This window comes from Peromyscus californicus, unplaced genomic scaffold (genome assembly GCF_007827085.1).
Source record: "Peromyscus californicus insignis strain IS unplaced genomic scaffold, ASM782708v3 Scaffold_6__1_contigs__length_162567912, whole genome shotgun sequence".
Lineage (NCBI taxonomy): Eukaryota > Metazoa > Chordata > Mammalia > Rodentia > Cricetidae > Peromyscus > Peromyscus californicus.
In genome coordinates, this window is record NW_026294584.1 from 135,401,805 (window position 1) to 135,423,415 (window position 21,611).

Genomic DNA, 21,611 nt, shown 5'->3' on the forward strand with positions numbered 1-21,611 from the left:
AATATGAGTTATTTACATATTATAGAATGCTGTTTTAATTCTTATAGTGATTGGACTTTTACTTAGTATCTTACTATTTTATTCATTTAGACCTCGGCACAGTATGGCAAATTTAGAAAATATTGTGAATGAAGCCAAGAACATTCCAGCCTTTCTACCCAATGTGTTGTCCTTAAAAGAAGCCTTACAAAAGGCTCGTGAATGGACAGCTAAAGTGGAAGCTATTCAGGTAAAGAAACTTTCAGATTAGCCAACCTATCAGGTAATACATTCTCATAAATTGTTTAAACCTTACTTCTTTAGAATAATCATAGTAAAGTAATCTACCTAGCCAGGCAGTAGTATAGCACGCCTTTAATCCCAGCACTTGGGAGGCAGAGGCAGACGGATCTCTGTGAGTTCAAGGCCAGCCTGGTCTGCAGAGTGAGTTCCAGGACAGCCAGGGCTAAACAGAGAAACCCTGTCTTGAGGAGAAGAAGAGGGAAAAAAAAGTAATAGTACTTAAAGTTCACCTATTCTTTCCTCTAATTTTATAGTTCAGAATAAATAGTAAATATTTAAAGGTTACTAGTTTTGGTTAGGAAAGGTGATAGAGTTAGGTATTCAGCTTTTCAGAAATAGGGGCATTTATATTTTATGGCATATAAATTATTTCACATTTTTTATTTTATTCATTCATTCATTCATTCATTTATTTTTGTTCTTTGAAGCAGGGTCTCATTGTGTAGCCCTGACTGGCTTGAAACTCAGAAAAGGCCTGGAAACTAGCCTGGAACTTACTATGTAGCCCAGGCTAGCCTCAAACTCATAAAGATCTGCCTGCCTCTGCCACCACAGTACTGGAGTTAAAGTCATGTACCACCATTCCTGACTTACTGCCTTAATAATTTTTTTTTTTTTTTTTTTTTTTTTTTTTTAAATTTATTTATTTATTATGTATACAGTGTTCTGTCTGCACATATCCCTGCAGGCCAGAAGAGGGCGCCAGATCTCATTACAGATGGTTGTAAGCCACCATGTGGTTGCTGGGAATTGAACTCAGGACCTTTGAAAGAACAAGCAGTGCTCTTAACCTCTGAGCCATATCTCCAGCCCGCCTTAATAATTTTTAAGGACTGTCTCTTAGTCCTTCCCTTTGGTAGAGTGCTAACTTGTAGGCTGTAAGTGAACACATTCTTTTAGTAGGACAACCCTTCTTCAGATTACGTGATTTCTAGGGTTTTTTTTGGGGGGTGGGGGGCTTGAGACAGGATTTCTCTGTAGCTTTGGAGCCTGTCTTGGAACTTGCTTTATAGACCAGGCTGGCCTCGAACTCACAGAGATCCACCTGCCTCTGACTCCCGAGTACTGGTATTAAAGGCATGTATCACCATCGCCCAGTGTGATTTCTAGGTTTACCCCAAAGGTAATCTGTAGTCAAGGGACAATAGTTTGGCACTAGATGGAGTAAAAATGAATATATTATTTGTTGACCCTTTTAATATCTGAGCATTTTTATCTGTATGTTTAGCTAACTCTTTTTATCCTGGTACCTAGTGATTTGTGCCATTATAGTATTTCATAATAACAGAGTGTATTACTATTTAAAATCATTGTTTATATGTATGTATTTGTGCCTGAGTGTTTGTATGTGTACCACATATACACAGAAGCTCACAAAAGCTAGAAAAGGGGTATTGAATTTCCAGGAACTAGAGTTATAGATTAATATGAGCTGACATGTGGGTGTTGGGAACTGAACCTGTGTCTTCTACATGAGCAGAAAACTCTTAACCACTAAGCCATCTCTCCAGTCCCAGTCTCTGTATTACTGTTTTAAAGAATTCATAAGATTTATTTGGTTTTTTTTTAAAACAGTATTTCATATAGCGCAAGCTGCCTTCAAATTTGCTGTGTAGCTGAAGTGGGCTTTGAACTCTGAATCTACTTTCTATCTTCTGAGTGCTGGGATTATAGGCATGCACTACCACTCCCAGCATAAATTAATAGATTTCTTGTCTTTATTTTCCCAGATGTGTCAGTATATCTTTCAAAGTAAATTTTCAGGCAATTCTGTCAGTTGCTACATGACATTATCTTTTACTAGAATGTAGTATAATGGTTCTAAAAACAGTATTGTTTTCATTACATGGAAATACTGAAACACCATGAATTTAAGAGGAAAGTAGTCGTTCATAGCTTTCATTGTATAACATAAGCAGTACGTGGCTATCCAATCTAAGATACTGCTTTTAGTAGAAGTTAAATTTGGACTTGTAATGGTAAAATGGATTTCAACTCTGCAGAAAAGATTCTTCCATTGTCCTCTGTGACATTGTTTACAAGGGCTTAAGCAATGGCTCAGGGCTTAAGAGGACTTACTGCTTTTGCAGAGGATCTGACTTCAGTTCCCAGCACCCACATGGCAGCTCGCAATGATCTGTAACTCCAGTTCCAGGAGATCCAACACCTCTGACCTCCGTGGTCACTATACATGGTACATATACATTCAGGCAAGACACTCATACACATAAAGTAAAAATAAATAAATCTTAAAAAAAAAAAGACTCATTTGCATCTAGTAATAAATTCATCCTTTATTTCTAATTGCATTTATACATTTCTGTTCTTCACTTATCCTTTGAAGTATTTTTATCTTATTGATTCCCTTATTAATTATTAAAAGAAAATCTTTGTTAAAAAATTAATTCCTCTTGAAAAACAAACAAAAAAAAAATTTAATTCCACCACCCGCACACACCTTTAATCCCAGCACTTGGAAGGGAGAGGTAGGTGGATCTCAGTGAGTTTGAGGCCAGCCTGGTCTACAAAGGGAGTTCCAGGACAACCAGGATTGTTACACAGAGAAACCCTGTCTCAAAAAACAAAAAATAAAACAAAATTAATTCCTTGGAAGGCAGACACAAGTGAATCTCTGTTGAATATGAAGCCAGCCTGGCCTACAAAGCGAGTTCTAGACCATTCAGGGCAACATAATTGAGACACTGTCTCTAAAATAAATTTTTAAATTAATTTTTATAAACTTTTGTAGAAAAGAAAACTAGTTGGGTTAGCACAAAAGTTAATACTAAGGCTGAAAATGTCCCTTAGTGGTATAGTGCCTACCTAGTTAATACAAGGCCTAGGTTCCATTCCTTGTTTTGTATTTGAAAAAAAAAACAAAACATTAAACCAAGCTCCCCTAACAGTATATTCCCAAACACCATGAAAGAGTTAAAATTGTGTGTGAATCTACATTTTTTTTTTTTTCCAGAGCGGCAGCAACTATGCTTACTTGGAGCAGCTTGAGAGCTTATCTGCTAAAGGACGCCCTATCCCTGTGCGTCTTGATGCATTGCCTCAAGTGGAATCACAGGTTGCAGCAGCACGAGCCTGGAGAGAACGGACTGGGCGGACCTTCCTTAAGAAGAATTCCAGCCATACGTTGTTACAGGTGAAGAGTAGCTCCTGTGTGTGTTCTTCTGCACTCTCACAGCAGCTGATAAATGGCTCCCTGTAGTGATGTTGGTGAAAGTTTCTTTTCATTTAATGTAGTCATCATTATAATTAATTTCTATTAGGTAGTGTTAGATGTTGAATTGAAACCTGGAGTCTTAGGCAAGCTCTTCTTCATTAATCTGTGCTGTACCCAGAAAAAGCAACCAGCATATACCTTAACCTCTGTTATTAGACTCTACTCAAACATCTTATCCTTCAGAGGCACAAATTTAATTCTTTTTATCTTGAGCAGTTGAACACCGTAGTTAAAGAGAACAGACTTTGGAATTCTGTAGGCAGTTTCTCTCCTGCCTGCCTGTTCCCAAATACCCAGCAGGCGCTCCCAAATAATTGACTCAGAGGCTTGATATTACTTATAAATGCTCCACTGGTAGCTCAGGCTTATTATTATCTAGATCTTATGCTTAAATTAACCCATAAATCTTATCTAGATGTTTAGCCACGTAAGTTGGTACCTTTTCTCATCTTGCTTCCTCTGCATCTGGCTGGCAACTCCTGCCTCTGCCCTTCCTCTTCCCAGAATTCTCCTAGTCTGGTCGCCCCACCTATACTTCTTGCCTGGCTACTGGCCAGTCAGCGTTTTATTAAACCAATTCAGTGACAGATCTTTACAGTGTACAAGAGCATTATCCCACAGCAGAATTTCAATCTTTTTCCTCAAATTGTCCCTTGTCTCTCTTATCAATAAAACCTGGAAAGTAATACCAGTAATGTACAGTTGTTATGAAAATTTAAATAACATACATGGATCCCTGGTTTGGTGGCTGAGGCAAGAAAATCACAACAAATTGTAGGCCAGCCTGTGCTACACAGAATAAGATCCTGCCTATAAAATATTAAAGACAATAAATAAAAAGGTACCTTGGACATGATGAGTGGTCCATTAATGGTTACTCTCACTCTCAGGAGTTTTGATTTTTTTTGTTTTTAAACTGGAGTTATTTTTTTTTTTAATTTTGCAGGTGCTAAGTCCCCGAACTGACATTGGTGTATATGGGAGTGGTAAAAACAGGAGAAAAAAAGCTAAAGAAATAATAGAAAAAGAAAAGGAGAAGGACCTAGACCTTGAGCCTTTGAGTGACTTAGAAGAAGGACTGGAGGAGACCAGAGATACAGCCATGGTGGTAAGGACCTTGAATTTGCTTTGTGAGTGCAAAGTTTTGTGAAAGATGTTAGCAGGTTTTTAGCTGTTTATTTACCTGTTGTTTATTAATGTGTGTGTATCGTAGTATAAAAAGTTTACTCTTTGTTCTCTTCCCAAAAGGGTTCGTTTATTTTTTTCTTTCTTCTATTTTTTTTCTTTTCCTTTTTTTGGGTCGGGGGTGGGGTGAGGGTGCTGCTATTGGGAATTAATCCTTGGACCTCATATATGGTGGTCAAATGCTGTCTCACTGAGTTATATCCCCAAGCTCCACATTTATTACTTACTGTTGTTCTTTTAATTGTAAGTAAATTTGTTGCAACTCTATGGGTTTGGTCCCGGATTTCGTCACCAAAATGTGAGTTTTGCAACTTTGAGGGAGAGGTATCCTGACCACTTGGGGAGTCAGGCCACGGCTGGAGCTGCAATGAGATAGCAGTCCTGGAGGGTGAGGTATCCCAGATACCTTGAGCCGCTTAGGTCAGCTCAGTCCTGGAGGGGAAGTTAATGCTGACTGCTTGAGAGAATCAGGCCTGGAGCTGCTAGGACAGTTCAACGGGGAAGGGTATCCTGACTGGAAGTCAGGCTATACCTGGTGTGGTGGGGGATGGTCTCCCTGCAGGATATAGCAATACCGCTCCTCTCCTGGAGAGCTGCTACAGCTGAGCTTTGCTCAGCCCCCACTTCAGGTGGCTTCATAGCAGAGCTCTGCTTCTCCCGTCTAAGATGTTGATTCTTTTGCTTCACTCTGCAGAAGGGGAAACCCCTGCAAAAATGCAGCAATCTCCTCTGGCTCCAGAGAAAAGTGTTACTTTTTCAGCTCCTCCATGCTGTGTCCACTATGGAATGTCTCAGCAAGGTTCTGCTCTGCATCAGTGAATGAACATCTTCACACCCAAAACTCTTTTGAGAAAGAGATTTATTTGAGAAGGAGGAGTTCAGTAGAGTGGCTGCTGCCTCTACCAGGGTGGAGAGAACAGCCCACAACTGACCAGGCAGGGCGGTTTATATAGGATGTCTTGGGGGCAGAGTCAGCCAATGATTGGTTAGTTTTTTTCTGCCCGGGATTGGTCAATTTAGTTGGGCTAGGGGCAGAGATGGCTCTGATTTCAGAACCAAACTGTGTTTCTTTTGCTGACCTTTTCTTGACTTTGTGACACTAATTCTAAGGCCAGGATATATTTCTTTCACTGACACTGATTCTAGGGACCAAGAGTGTTTCTTTTCTTTTTTTCTTTTTTTTTTTTTCTTTTTTTTTTTTTTTTTTTTTGATTTTTCGAGACAGGGTTTCTCTGTGTAGCTTTGCGCCTTTCCTGGAACTCACTCGGTAACCCAGGCTGGCCTCGAACTCACAGAGATCCACCTGCCTCTGCCTCCCGAGTGCTGGGATTAAAGGCATGCGCCACCTCCCAGCTCAAGAGTGTGTCTTTGGTACTGGTTTCAGAGTCAGGGCATGTTTCCTTGGTTCTGGGTTTGGGGATAAAGTGTTCATTTCTCATTCTCAGGTCCCAAACCCAGGCTGTGTTTCTTTCCCTGGTGCTGTGCTCCAGGGCCAGGGTGTTACTTTCCTTCTCTGTGATTTGTTGGTTTCACAGGTCAGTTGGCCAGGGGCAAAGATGGCCCTGATCTGAGCTAAACTTTATTTCTTTCTGCCCTGGTCTGAGCCATCTTTCTCTAGTTCTGGGCTCCAGGGTCAAGGTGGTTTTCTTTAGCCAGCCCCTTTTTTCCTACATTAATACTTATAAAATATTCCATCATATTAGTCCATACTTTACTGAGTAGTTTTGTTCATATTTTTTTGTGGTTCTTGGGATTAAATGTGGGTCTCTTAAATGCTAGAATGTTCTATTGAGCTATACCTTTGCCTGCTCAGTAGTCACCAAAAGTTAAATTTTTTGCCTGTTAATAAGCTTTTTCTATTATAAGTAAGAATGTGAATTTCTTTGTAGGACCTCCTCTTTTTTTTTTTTCACCTCTAATATCATTTATTTGTAGCAAGAATAAGTAAAGTCACCTTTTTTTTTCTTTTTCTTTTTGTTTGTTTGTTTTTCAAGACAGTGTCTCTCTGTGTAACAGTCCTGGCTGTCCTGGAACTCTCTTTTGTAGACCAGACTGGCCTTGAACTCACAGAGCTCCACCTGCCTCTGCCTCCTGAGTGTTGGGATCCTGAGTGTTGGGATTAAAGGAATGCACTGCCCCCACCACCACTGGGCCATAAAAGTTATGATGATTTTGAAAAGGTACCTTACATTATTATTATCAACTACATGGATAAAAGCTACTTTTAAGTGCCTTTTTAAAATTGGCCTTTTTTTTTTTTTAAGGGTGGTTTTAATTTCTAGGAAAGCTGAATGAAAGACATGGGTATTTTCCATGAATTCTCTGCCCATTTCTTTTTGAAAAATCATTTTCTTAGTCTTGACCTGTAGGAATGGATCGCTGAGTTAGTATTAATAGCATTTTATGGTTCTTAGTACTTTATCTTGGTTTTCAAAGAAACTACTAGTTTTATTTGATAACAGTTACTTTAAAAACTCTCACCAGGCTGTGGTAGCACACGCCTTTAATCACAGCACTCAGGAGGCAGAGGCAGGCAGTCTCTGAATTCAAGGCCATCCAGGGCTACACAGAGAAACCCTGTCTTGGAGTAAACCAGCAATAGAGTGAGTGATGAGTAAAATATCTGTGGTTACAAGAATTGTGCTTTTTAAAAACTTCCAGACTGGGAAGAGTGGAATTATTAGGAGCCTGAGAAGTAAGAATGAAAATAAAAATTAGTTTGGGAAATACATAATTTAGGTGTTTGCATGCACTAAGTAACTTGATAGGATTCTTTCCGTAAGTAATCCAATTTTGAGGCCAAAGAAAATAGTCTTCATTAGAGAGCTTGCCTAGTAAGTCATTCTTATCAGCAAGTAGAACTAGAAATTATTTCAAAATTATTTCAGAACTACTAGTAATTTAAAAAGAATATGTGCTAATGGTATTTGTGGTCCTTAAATTCTGTTTGTTCTTATTTACTGTGTTAAAATGAGTTTTATGAGATACTGTTGAAGTAGATCATCAGGCTTTGTTCTGCTCCCAAATGAAATAGGTCCCCAGAGGAAAGTAAGAATGTTTATCTGTATCAAACTTGCCCTTGAGGAACAGGAAACCATTACTTACAGTTTATATTGTTCTGGGTATCAGATTAAGGTACCTTGGTGTATTATTGTATTTAAAACAATAAAATGTGGTTGGTGGCATGTGTGCGCTTTTCAGAAAACTGAGATCTGGAAAAGTTGTGCTGCAGATCAATAAATATTCTACAAGTCCAAGAGCCAGGAACTTGGTATGAGTGCTTGATCTCAAGAAATACCCTCTTTATACTGTACCCTACAGAAAATCCTCTGATATAAATTATCAAATATCATAGCAGTTTGTCCATTTTACAGATGAGAAATGTTTGTGTGGAAACTAGAAGGGTAACCCGCCAGGTGGTGGTGGCACAGGCCTTTAATCCCAGCACTTAGGAGGCAGAGCCAGGCGGATCTCTGTGAGTTCGAGACCAGCCTGGGCTACAGAGTTGAGTTCTAGGAAAGGCGCAAAGCTTACACAGAGAAACCCTGTCAACAAATCAAAAAAAAAGAAAAAAAGAAGGGTAACCCACATTTCAGGAAATTGCCACTGGTGTTCTTTGATATTTTGTGGGTATTTTAGAATGACTCCTTTTAATTAAATGCTTGTTGTGTATAGGTGGCAGTTTTCAAAGAACGAGAGCAAAAGGAGATTGAGGCCATGCATTCCCTCAGAGCAGCCAACCTAGCCAAGATGACAATTGTGGACCGCATAGAAGAAGTAAAATTTTGTGTTTGCCGCAAGACAGCCAGTGGGTTTATGCTGCAGTGTGAGCTCTGCAAAGACTGGTTCCATAATAGTTGTGTTCCCCTTCCAAAATCGAGTTCCCAGAAAAAGGGATCCAGCTGGCAGGCTAAAGATGTAAAATTCCTTTGCCCTCTTTGCATGAGATCTCGAAGGCCCAGGCTCGAGACTATTCTGTCACTCCTGGTATCCCTTCAGAAGTTGCCTGTACGGTTACCTGAAGGAGAAGCACTTCAGTGTTTGACAGAACGTGCCATGAGTTGGCAAGATAGAGCACGGCAAGCCTTAGCCACAGATGAACTGTCCTCTGCCCTGGCCAAACTCTCTGTGTTAAGCCAACGTATGGTGGAACAAGCAGCTCGAGAAAAAACTGAAAAGATTATCAGTGCAGAACTCCAAAAAGCAGCTGCCAATCCAGACTTACAGGTCAGCTTCTAATTTGCCTTCTTGTGTTTCACGTGGTAGTAATTGTCAATTTGTGACTAGTAAATTAAATGTATTTTAACTTGTTGACTTAGATAGAAAAGCAGCTATAATTGCCAGCAGTTATATGATCCATAGCATCATCTTCCTTCTGCATACACAGCTTTAGCTTTGCTTTTCTTCCTTTTGGTAAAAAGTCAAGTCATTTCAGTGAAATACTATCTGAAAATATTCAGGTAGACTGTAGCATCATTTATTTTCTGCCAGCTGCTTTCTAAGTAAGTTAGTTACCTTTTGTTGATGTTAAAGCATGTATTAGTTACCTATGTTTGTTTAGTCTGTTTGTCTGTTCATCTTTGCTGTTTAGGGACACTTACCTAGTTTCCAGCAGTCTGCTTTTAACCGGGTGGGGAGCAGTGTGTCGTCTTCCCCCCGCCAAACTATGGACTACGACGATGAAGAAACAGATTCTGATGAAGATATTCGGGAGACATATGGCTATGACATGAAGGTAATTACAGGGGCAGGCAAAGGATACATATCTGCTGACCACTGATAGTTGAGGACTGAGGGTGGAAGAGAAATTACTCTTCAGTATGTGATGATAGCAGTTTTTTAAAACTTAAAGGAAAAAGAATCAAAACTGAAACTTTAAAAAAAATCTTACATTTATGGTGAAGATTTGTTTTGTTTTGTTTTGTTTTTGTTTTTGTTTTTTCGAGACAGGGTTTCTCTTGTGTAGCTTTGGAGCCTGTCCTGGAACTCACTCGGTAGCCCAGGCTGGCCTCAAACTCACAGAGATCCACCTGCCTCAGCTTCCTGAGTGCTGGGATTAAAGGTGTGCGCCACCACCGCCCGGCGATAAAACATTTTTAGATTTTCTTTGAGTTGTTAAAGTCTGGAGGCTAAAGATGGAACTTTTTGGTAGGCTATTGTGTGTGAGACACTGGGTTCTTGCCTCACTACTACCAAAGAATATCTGTACAGTATATTTTAAGAATCCCAAGCCATAGGTATGGTGGCCCACACCTTTAATCCCAGCTCTTGGAAGCAGAGAAAGGCAGATCCCTGGTCTACAGTGTTCCAGGACAGCCTACACCAGCTATACAAAAATCCTGTCTCAGATTTAAAAAAATAAAAATAAAAATAAAATCCCAGGCTTGCCAGGCATTTAGCACACCTTTAATTCCAGCAGTTGGGAGGCAGAGGTAGACCTGGTCCACATAGTAAGTTCCAGGCCAGATAGGCTGCTTAGTGAAACCCTGTTTAGTCAGTCAAAAACTAACCACCCCACCCTAAATGTACTAAGAGTCTTTTGCGCTGGTCTCCTCTTTTTCTGTACAATGTGCTAGACACTGTTGGTGGGGAAGGGATTGATGCACCTCTCATGTAATAGAAAACTATGCAGTTGGAGAAATGATAGCTGGGGTGGGGCTAAAAGTGCTTAACTGCTGTTACAGAAGACCTGGATTCAGTTTCCAGCACCCACATGGAAGCTCATAAATGTCTGTAGCTCTTAATTCCAGGAATCCAGTACCCTCTTCTCGTCTCTGTAGGCTCCTTCACACGTGTTGCATATAAATTTACACAAGCACATACACATAAATAAAAAGAAAATAGTACATTGCAAGGGGCAAACGGTTAGGTCGTAACAAAGAGACTTTCTGTAGCATAAGACAACAGGGTACAGGAAAGATCTCCCACTTTGAAGATGCTCTTGTTCAGTTAGAGTGAGTACTTTGTATTCTGTTTCTAGCATGTAATTCCCACCATATTAGAGTAAAAGCAGTCAAGATTGGCCAGTGTTGGTGATGGGAGGTTAGTATGAGCTGTGTAGGTCATTTGTTAGGCAGTCTCTGCTATGCACTTCGTTAATGGTTCTGATTCAAGAGTATTGGGTTCTGGACCTAGCCTTAGACTATAAGGCTACAAGGCTGCAACTCTGGTATTAGTTTGAAGCACTCAAGTACTTGTTTTTTGATGGAGACAAAGTTTTTCTGCTTGGGAATTTCTGGACCAAGCTTTAGTAATTCCCTGGTGGGGACCTGTTCTATTCTTCTGATCTCTTAATAATTGCCTTCCTTATACAGAGAGATAGATACAGTGTCGTACTTTGCCCCTGGTTAGCATTTGCAGGGGTACAGATTGTTTTGTTAGTGACACTCCTACTGACTTCAGCACCTGTGTTCGATCAGGTTGGCCTTTCATTAGCACTGTGTAAACCCTTTGGGGTTTGCCTAGTAATAACATCTGGATCTGCAGAGAGACCTAGAAGTAGGCAGTAGTTTTATGTGTGACTTGGTTGCTCTGTTAGAATCTGTGCCTATAACCTGGGAGCTTGGGTTTCTGTCTGTACCCATTGACTATCTTTTTTTTTGAGACAGGATTTCTTTGTGTAGTCCTGGCTGTCCTAGAACTAGCTTTGCAGACCAGGCTGGCCTCAAATTCACAGAGATCTGCCTGCCTCTGCCTCCCAAATGCTGGGATTAAAGGTATGTGCCACCACCACCTGGTCAATGGGTTTTGCATGAGCATTTTTATGTAGAGGTCTGAAATTGATGTTGGGTGTGTCTTTCTCAGCCACTTTCCACTTTATTTGTTGGTGCTGGATCTCTTATTGAATCTGGAGCTGTCAGATTCAGCTGGTTATCTTGCCCTAAATTAAGATCTTCTCTCTCCATCTTAAACACAGATAGTTACCTTGCCCAATCAGGTTTTTCATCAGTTCTGGGGACCCAAATTCTGGTCATCACTTTTATCCACAACCTTGGGCCAGGAAGCCTCAGGACCTTTTCTGTTTCCACTTCCCCCGCTCTTAGAGTACAGATGTGCTGCCATATCTGGCTTTATTTTTCTGCATAGATTCTAGGTATCAGACTCAATGTTCTTATGTTTGAACAGCAAGCATTTTAATGACTGCGACCCATCTCCCACCTGAAGCTACTAATTTTTCTGTTGATTCTGTGTCCCGATGCTTGCTTAAAGTATTTACCATATCTAAAAGTTTATTTATTTATTTCATTTTTTATGTGTATGAGTACTTTGCCTGAGAATCAAACCCCAGTCTTCTGCAAGAGTTGCAAGTGCTTTTAGCCACTTAACCATCTCTCAAATCTAAAAATTCTGTGGTTGAGTCTTGTGTGTATAAATGTAGGTGTGTGAGTATATCTGAGTATGCAGTTATGTAAATGTGTATGTGGATGGGTGTGCATGTATGTGGATACCAGAAATTAATCCTGGGTATGGTTTCTCAAGGAAGCATCAACTTTATTTTAAATTTCTTAAAATCACATTTGTTTGCAGATACTCATTCACACCATGACACATGTATGGAGGTCATAGGACAGCTTGTGGAAATCGGTTCTTTCCTTCCACCACGTGGGTCTTGGTGGATGAGCTATTTGTGGCCCTACTTTATTGTATTCCATTTCTTTCCCTTTCCTTTTTTCCTTTTTCTTTTTCTTTTGTTGAGACATGGTTTTTACTATGTAGTCCTAGCTGGCCTGGAACTCAATATCCAGACTAGGCTAGCCTTGAACTCAATAGAGATAGATCCACCTGCCTCTTCTGATTTTATTTGGGGTTTTCTTAGTGAGCAGTACTTCCTTGATAGCTCAATGCCCAGTACTACTTAGAAAGAAGACACTCTGTGATTAGACAAATCAAACATAGAAATACACTTACTAGCAACTAAAGACAACTACTACTACCACAGGAAAGAAAATTAATTAAAGTTAAGTGATAATGAAAAATAAGATGAACTAGAACTGTCAGAATTGTAGAAATTGTATATTGCCATTCAACTTCTTCATTGTATTACTTAAGGGCAGTTGGTAAGAGTACGTGGGTTTGAAAACCTTTAGAAGGGATTAAATTGCTTGTGTCTTAATGTCACATTGAACTTTCCTTCTTCCTCTTAAGTCCATTTTGTATTTCTGTTAAAAGATCATCAATTACTAACTTGGAGCTGGAGAGATGGTTCCAGTGGTTAAGAGCACATACTTCTTTTGCAGAGGACCTGGGTTTGTTTCCTAGCACCAACATTGGATAGCTCAAAACCACCTGTAATTCGAGCTCCAAGAAGAGCCACTATCTCTGACCTCAATGGGTACCTATAATCAAATGTACAGTCACATACATGTGCACATAATTAAAAATTTTAAAAAGATAGGATTCTTGTTAGTAAGGATGTTTTTGCTGTTGGTGTTGGGTCCCCTGGAACTAGAGTCACAGACAGCTGTGAGCTGCCACGTGGTTGCTGGGAATTGAACCAGGGTCCTCTGGAATAGCAGCCATGCTCTTAACGCTGAGCCATCTCTCCAGCCCCAGTAAGGATGTATTTATCTAATAAATAGATTTGGGAGGTAGATTATTTAATGGTATCTTTGTAGATATTTTTAGTTTAATTTTCTCTTTGGGTCTCAAGTCACTTAAGCTCTGTGTGTGTGCGCATGCGCACGCGTGTGCGCTTGTGCACGCTCAGTTGTTACTTTCTGTATTATTTAATATAGTTAATTTTTTTTGCTTTTTTTTAATCATAGTTAATTTTAATGTCATGTTTTTAGTGTCTTAACGTGAGAATTTTTTAAGTAATTTATTCAAATTTATTTTATGTAGAAGGTGTCAGATCCCCGGAACTGGAGTTACAGACAGTTGTGAGCTGCCATGTAGGTGCTGGGAATTGAACCCAGGACCTCTGGAAGAGCAGCCAGTGCTCTTAATTGCTGAACCATCTCTCTAGCTCCATGTCAGAAGTTTTTAATCTGAAAGCATTCATTTATAGCTTTTTTGCAGATTAAGGGGTTATAATTCTGATAACTTCTCTTTGTTCTTTAGGATACAGCCAGTGTGAAGTCCTCTAGTAGTCTGGAACCCAATCTCTTTTGTGATGAAGAAATTCCCATCAAATCTGAGGAAGTGGTTACTCACATGTGGACAGCACCTTCGTTCTGTGCAGAACATGCATATTCTTCTGCTTCTAAGAGTTGTTCTCAAGGTAATAATTACTCATGGAAAGATGGTAGGATTTGGGCATGTTGGCACATGCTTGTCATCCAAGCTCTTAGACAGGAGAGCCCAGGAGATCAAGTTCTTTCCTAACTAGATAGCAAGTTTAAGGCCAGCCTGGACTACATGAGACCATGTCTTTATAAAAACTGAAGTGAGCCTGGGAGATGGTTCAGCACCAGCCATGCAAGTCTGACAACCTAGGTCTGATTTCCAGAACCCTCATAAACATGCTAGCTGCAGTGGCTTTCCTTTGTAATCCAGTGCTGGTGCAGGAGATTGGCTAGGAATTCCTGGCCAGCTCGTCTGCAGTAAGCAGCACAGCAGGAAAACAAGTCCCTCAACAAGGACTCTGTCAACAAAGACACTATCGACTAACCCACATGCTGTGGCTGTACTCACACAGTAAATACAAAATAAACAAATCTGATAGAGTGTTTGCGTAACAAGTGCAGGGCCTAGGTTTGGTCCTCAGCACTGAGAAAAACAAAAAACAAAATTATATATGTGTAGAAAGTAAGTTGAAACAGATAGAAAAGACATCATATTAATTCAGGTTGTTAATCCCTCTTGAATATATACCTGATTGTCACTTACTAAGAGAACTTGAAAACATTTTTGTGGTTGGAGAAAGTCAAAGTCTGTTTTTCATTTTCTGTCATTAGATGATAGCCTGAAAAGGTAATAGAATTATAGAGTCCTAATTAGGAAAATTTTATAGGTCTCGTAGTCACATGTTATATTTGTAGAATCTCTGGCAGACCTTCACTTACCCTCTGCTTGATCAGTACCAGCTGAATCTTTAAAAAAAAAAAAAAAAAAAAGGAATATTCATGCTAGCCTTGGGTATTCTTTACTTTTGTGGAGTTTTTTGGGGGGTGTTTAGAGATAGAGTCTTACTCTAACTTTAGCTGGTTTAATTCTCTGTTGGCTTCAGACCTGCAGCAGTCCTCTTGTATCAGCTTCCTGAGTGCTGGGATTTCAAATGTGTGCCACTGTACCTGGTTGGGCTTCAGTATTACGGGGTTTGTTGTTGTTTTGTCTTAATTTTTTTTTCTTTTTAAAATGTGTGTGAGTGTTTTGCCTGCTTGTATGTATGTGTACTGTGTCTATGCCTAGTGCCTAAGGAAGTCAAGAGAAGACATTGGATCCCTTGGAACTAGAGTTATGGGTAGTTGTAAGCTAACCATGTGGGTGCTGGGAATTTGAACCTGTATCTTTTGCAAGAGCAACAATGTTTTTAACCACTGAGCCATCTCTCAAGTCCCACCTTTTGCTATTCTTAATTGTTAGAAAGTTCTTTCTTTTGATGAATGTTTTCTCAATGGTGTTCATTTTTCTTCTACCCAGAGAAAATAAGTAATACTTTATTTCACTGCTCTGGATAATGACCTCTAATTCTCAGAGATCCGCCTGCCACTGCCTTTAGTTCCTAGTGCTGGGATTAAAGGTGTGCACCACCACCGCCCTGTAAGAACCAGTTTTACACTGTAAATCAGCTATTTGAGGGTGGCCCTTAGAATTTTAGCTTCATGTGGGGTGTGTGGGGCGTGTGGGGTTGTATATGTGCTCGAAGGCATAGGGTTGATGTCGGGTGTTTTCCACTATCAGTTTCAGTCCTGGTTTTTGTGACAGGATCTCTCATTCGAACCTGAAGCCCACTGATGAACTAGACGGGCTGCCCCAGGGATATTTGGCTGTCTCCATATCACAGCCCTAGGTTACAGTTAGAGTTGCCAACTGCCACACCCAGCTTCCTGTGGGAGGTGCTGGGGATGCAAACTTGGGTCCTTATGCTTGTGTAGCAAATACTTTGTGCATTGAGCCATGTCCCCAACTTCCTATATTCATTTTTTTTTTATTTCATTTTTATTTTAAAGTCTGATAGTACATGCCTATATTCTAGCTACTTGGGAGCTTGAAATGAGGGGACCTTTTGAAACCACTCTAGTCAACATAATAACTTTCTTTGGGAGGGGGTTGCTTCCCCCCCCCCCCAAAGCAAAAACATGCAGAAAACCCTTTTTTGATAGTGATATAATGAATTCAGTTATCTAAATTTACTATAGAGGGGAGAGGTAAATTCCTTTCCTAAACATTGACTTTGAAAACATTTGTGTACCATTTCTACTTCTTTGTTTCCTGATGCCTTGGGGAAAGGTTCAAGCACACCAAGGAAGCAGCCTCGGAAGAGCCCGTTGGTCCCCCGGAGTTTGGAGCCTCCAGTGCTGGAGCTGTCTCCTGGAGCGAAAGCCCAGCTGGAAGAACTCATGATGGTTGGAGACCTCCTAGAAGTGTCTCTGGATGAGACACAACACATATGGCGGATTCTGCAGGCCACACATCCACCCTCAGAGGACAGATTCTTACATATCATGGAGGTATGGACTTCATACTAACTTCAATAGTGATTTTTTAAAGATATTTAACATGTCCGTGTTCCTTAGTAGTATCACATATACTGTCAAAGGGATGGCTGAGTGGGTAGTAATTTGGCAGTCCTGTTCTCTCATTTAAGCAAAAGTATTTGTTCCTGTGTGTGTGTCTCCCACCCCCACCCCCACCCCACCCCACCCCCCCGCAGGGTTTCTCTGTATAGTTTTTGGTGCCTGTCCTGAATCTCGATCTGTAGACCAGGCTGACCTTGAACTCACAGAGATCTGCCTGGCTCTGCCTCCCAAGTGCTGGGATTAAAGGCGTGCGCCACCACCTGGCCTCCTTTGTTTTCTTTATTGAAATTTTATGTAATAGTTCTTTTATTTCTGCTTGATAAAAAGCACGAATTAAAAAACATTTAGCCAAGTATCGTGGCAGACTTATAATCATAAAACAGAGGAAGTGGAGGCAGGAAGATCAGGCATTAAAAGTCATCCTTGACTACTTTGAAGCCAGCCTGGGCTACAAACAAACAAACAAAAATCAAGCAGTTTAGGGACTAGAGAGATGACTCAGTGTTTAAGAGAATATCCAAGCACCCATGTTGGATGGCTCACAACCACCTGTAACTCCAGCTCCAGGGGATCTGAAGCCCTCTTTATTCCAAAAACCCCTCAGCTCACAAGCATATATCCACACAGAAACACATACATATATACATATAATTTTAAATGTCTCTTTAAAGAAATCAAACAGTTTTAGAACAGTTGTCTTAGAACTGAATAAATGTGGTAATTTTTAGAAGGTGCGGCTGGGGAGATGGCTCAGTAGGTAAAGTGCTTGCTGTGCCAGTATGAGGACCAAAGTTTGGAGCTCTAGCACCTACATTAAAAAAAAAGAAAACCCTAGATGTTCTTGGCCATTAAATAATCCCAGTGTATGAGACACAGGCAGGGAATCTTTGGAGCAAACTAGCTAGTCACACTAGCCAAAATGGTGAGCTCCATGTTCAGCAAGAAAACACACCTCAGTTTTTATAAGGTGGAGAGTGATTGAGGAAGACAGATACCAACTTCAGGCTTCCACACACATTGGAACTTATATACATATATATACACATGCCACAGGTGTGTGCATGTGCACAGGAAAAAAGGTAAGGGGGTAGTTAAGCAGAACTAGATGAGTTGGAAAGGAGAGTTCACAGTCATGTACTACATTTACATTAGCAGTTTGTATTTCATAATGGTGTTAACATCTCCTTTGATCATGCTAGGATTATAGGCATGAGCAATCCATTCCTGAATATAGGGTTGGTTTTATTTTCTACTCTTTTTTCTTCATTGAATATTCTCTCTTAAAGGGGGTCTCACTCACTATGCAGCCTCGGCTGTCTTTGATCTCAAAGAGATCCACCTGCTTCTACCTCTGGAGTGCTGGGCAGTTAAAAGTGTGCACAACCGTACTTGGCTTAATCAGTCTCTTATTTATTTTCCTTTTTTCTTTGAGACAGGGACTTTGGCAGCCCAAACTTTTTGAGTAGCAAAGGATGACCTTAACCTTCTGATCTTCCTGCCTCTACCTCCCACATGCTGGGGTTATAGGCACATACCCCCTACACATACATCTGGTGTTATGGTATGCTGGGGATCAAATTCAGGGCTTTATGAATGATCTACCTGCTGAGCTACATACCCAGCAAATCTGTCTCTTAAACAGCCTTTTTTTTTTTTTTTTTAAGATTTATTTATTATGTATAGTGTTCTGTCTGCATATACACCTGCAGGCCAGAAGAGGGCACCAGATTTCATTACGGATGGTTGTGAGCCACCATGTGGTTGCTGGGAATTGAACTCAGGACCTCTGGAAGAACAGACAGTGCTCTTAACCACTGAGCCATCTCTTCCAGAGGTCCTGAGTTCAATTCCCAGCAACCACATGGTGGCTCACAACCATCCATAATGAGATCTGATGCCCTTTTCTGACCTGCAAGCATAAATATAGGCAGAACACTGTATACATAATAAAGAAATAAATCTTTAAAAAAGAAAAAAAAATCTTTGGTGCAGTGGCTACATCACAAGAGCTATCATCTTACCTTTTTTTTTTTTTTTAAGTAAACCACTTGTATTATGTACATTCATATTGTATGTAAATACCACCACAGTCCATCCCTAGAACTCATTTTGGGACCTGGGAAGTTGAGACACACTCTCATTACATAGACCAGGCTGTCCTTGAACCTGCAGCATCCCCCTTGCCACTGCCTCCCAAGTGTTGAAATTACAGATGTGTACCACCAATGCCCAGCTTCCCACAACTCTGTAATCATCCCAAACAGGAAATCTGTTTCTTCTCCTTCACCTCCTATTCTACTTTTTGTGTCTGCTAATTCATTTGTTCTAAGTGCCTTACAGAATAGAATGGCACTATTTCTTTAAAGTTTTGCATTAAAATTCTGATTAATTTTATATTTTTGAAGGACGATAGCATGGAAGAGAAACCACTAAAAATGAAAGGAAAGGATTCTTCAGAGAAGAAACGGAAGCGGAAGCTAGAGAAGGTAGAACAGTTTTTTGGAGAAGGAAAACAGAAGACCAAGGAGCTAAAGAAAATAGATAAACCTAAAAAGAAGAAATTAAAATTAAATGTGGACAAATCAAAAGAGCTGAACAAATTGGCCAAGAAGCTAGCAAAAGAAGAAGAGAGGAAGAAAAAGAAAGAAAAGGCCGCTGCAGCCAAAGTTGAGCTTGTGAAAGAGAGTACTGAGAGGAAAAGAGAGAAAAAAGTGCTGGATATCCCCTCAAAGTATGACTGGTCAGGAGCAGAGGAGTCTGACGATGAGAATGCTGTGTGCGCAGCCCAGAACTGCCAAAGGCCGTGCAAGGACAAGGTGAGGTGCAAGGGCTCATCGACGGGTGTGAAAGGGCCAGAGCTAATGATGCTTGTGGAGATGTGTGTGTAAAATGATAACTGTATTTGTGACTCCAGGATTTGGACTTCTAGCATCATTTTTTTCTACAGTTTTTATAAACCATTTTAAATAGTGAAGCTACTTAAGTGTACCTAGTGGAGGAAATGCTTTCTTTTAAGTCATTTACTTAGAGATACACAGAAGGATAGAAAAATCCCTTGACACTCTTGGCAAGCAGTGTATTTCATACACAGTTTGCAGGTCAGGCTTCAAACCACTCTTCCAACCTCCCTTGGTGTGATTCAGAACTAGATGACTGATCTGTTAGCCACAATAACCTGAAAAAAGTCCATGCTTAGGTTACTCACACTCTAGATGAAGGATACTCTCTTAAATAGAATATGATTTTTTTTAAGCAAATAATTCATACTCTTAATGGTATTCTTAGAATTTTTCAGCCTAGGCTAGTAGATGGCTCAGTGGTTAAAGGTGCTTGTTGCGAAGCTTGACAATCTGAGTTCATTCCAAGGACTACATGGCAGAAGTACAGAGCTAGCTTCCTTGAGTTGTCCTCTGACTCCCATATGTGGACTGTTATTTTTATTTCATATACATGTAGGAACTTTCTTAGCTCTAAATTTTAAATACAGTAATTCTGTGTTGGCTATTTTTTAGGTAATAGTTATGTTAATTTCTGGGAGAAATGGACAGACTTCATTGGGGGAGGGGGACGGATCTCAGTTCTTTAAGTGATTGGAAACATCTTTTATTCTTCCTGTCGAGAATACTAATAAGGAGCCATTGTGGCGGTACACATTTGTAATTCAGCATCTGGGTGGCAGAGAAAAGGAAGGTTTCAAGTTAGAAAGCAAGTTGGGCTACCTAGTGAGATCTTGTCTCAACAATAAATTTTAAAACCAATAATTATAATTTTAATTTTAAAGGGCTAGGGAGAAAGCTCAGCTGTGAAGTGCTTACATCTAAGGTTCTGAGTACAAGAACCTATATAAAAGCTGGGCATCACAACCGTGTCTGTGACAACAGCACTGAGGCAAAATGGGGAGGGAGGGCAGATGTGGAGATAGGTGGAGCCCCCAAACTTGCTGGCCACACTTGAGCTGCTTGCTGAGCTCCAGGTTCAGTGAGAGATCCTGTGTCAAAAGTGAGGTGGCGCACTAGATAGCTGCTGTTGACCTCCTGACACCACACCCACAGTTTATAATGTTGAGTGTATTCTCAGACCGTTCATTGTTTAGAATGTGAAATATTCCTCAGCTTAAAAATGAAAGCTAAGGACCAGGCAGTGGTGGCGCATGCCTTTAATCCCAGCACTCGGGAGGCAGAGGCAGGTGGATCTTTGTGAGTTTGAGGCCAGCCTGGACTACAGAGTGAGATCCAGGAAAGGCTCAAAGCTACACAGAAATACCCTGTCTTGGAAAAAAAAGAAAAAGAAAGAAAGAAAGATAAATAAAGCCACTGTTTCTTGAAGGGGGTGCCCCACTCGAATTAAGTACTTAACACAATTTTAGAGCCTCTAAGGGCCTGAGAGGTCTCTTATTCTGGCTCCTCACATTTGCATATATGATGGACCGAACTTACAGAACTTACTAGTGGTAGAACCCCAAAACCTTTTAAAAGGCAACCCTGGCTCTTTGACTGTTCCAGACTGAGGTTCTCTAATCAGGTTCCTAACTCCTGGATAATTTTTGTTTATTTACTAAACAGGCTGATGGAAGGTTAGCTTTTCTTCTTTGGCTATGAAAATATTAGTAGCTCATTGCTGTTAGATCTTTCTTCTCTCTTCTTCTTTAGCTAATTTTCAGTAATTTCAGTGCTAACAATATGTCAGTTCACTGATTATCCTGTCCTCTTCCTTCAGCACGCAAACACTACAGGTACTACCACCCCATTCACTATATGATTAAATATAAAATTAACTTATGAAAAATAGAACATTGTCTATGAAGACATTTCATAACAGGAAGTGCTATATAAGTGTAAAGAGGTAGTCATTACTTTTAAATGAACCATGAAATTTGTTCCTACAATAGTTGGTATTTGTGTGGGTACATTTTCATAGAACATAGATTTAGCTACATATTCAGGGAAAATGTCTATATTAAACAGTTAAAGATGAGCATAATGTGTTTTTCCCTGTCATTAGCTTAAGTGAAATAAATTTAATGTTATACTTCTCTGTTAATTCTATACAGATTATTTCAGATTATAAATATTTCATCTGCCATTGCTATTTTGCAGTTTATTTCTGGCACTAGTTTTACTAAGAATTTTTAACTTTTTTAATTTGTAGTTAAGTGTCTAACAAATAATATATAACTTCAGATAAGAAAAACACTTTTTCAGGAAAATATTATGCAAATAAGAAAAACCTTA

The 21,611-nt window shown here is 40.0% G+C and overlaps 1 protein-coding gene across 1 annotated transcript in view; it reads left to right on the top strand.

Annotated features, from left to right (window-relative positions):
* Positions 1-21,611, top strand: part of Kdm5a (lysine demethylase 5A) — an 85,367-nt gene that overhangs the window by 55,979 nt on the left and 7,777 nt on the right. Inside the window, exons 20-27 of the mRNA XM_052719055.1 lie at positions 91-229; positions 3,254-3,433; positions 4,461-4,622; positions 8,375-8,926; positions 9,291-9,434; positions 13,760-13,919; positions 16,091-16,311; positions 18,786-19,196. Of these exons, the coding sequence (XP_052575015.1) occupies positions 91-229; positions 3,254-3,433; positions 4,461-4,622; positions 8,375-8,926; positions 9,291-9,434; positions 13,760-13,919; positions 16,091-16,311; positions 18,786-19,196 (1,969 nt within the window). The remainder of the gene's footprint in view (positions 1-90; positions 230-3,253; positions 3,434-4,460; positions 4,623-8,374; positions 8,927-9,290; positions 9,435-13,759; positions 13,920-16,090; positions 16,312-18,785; positions 19,197-21,611) is intronic.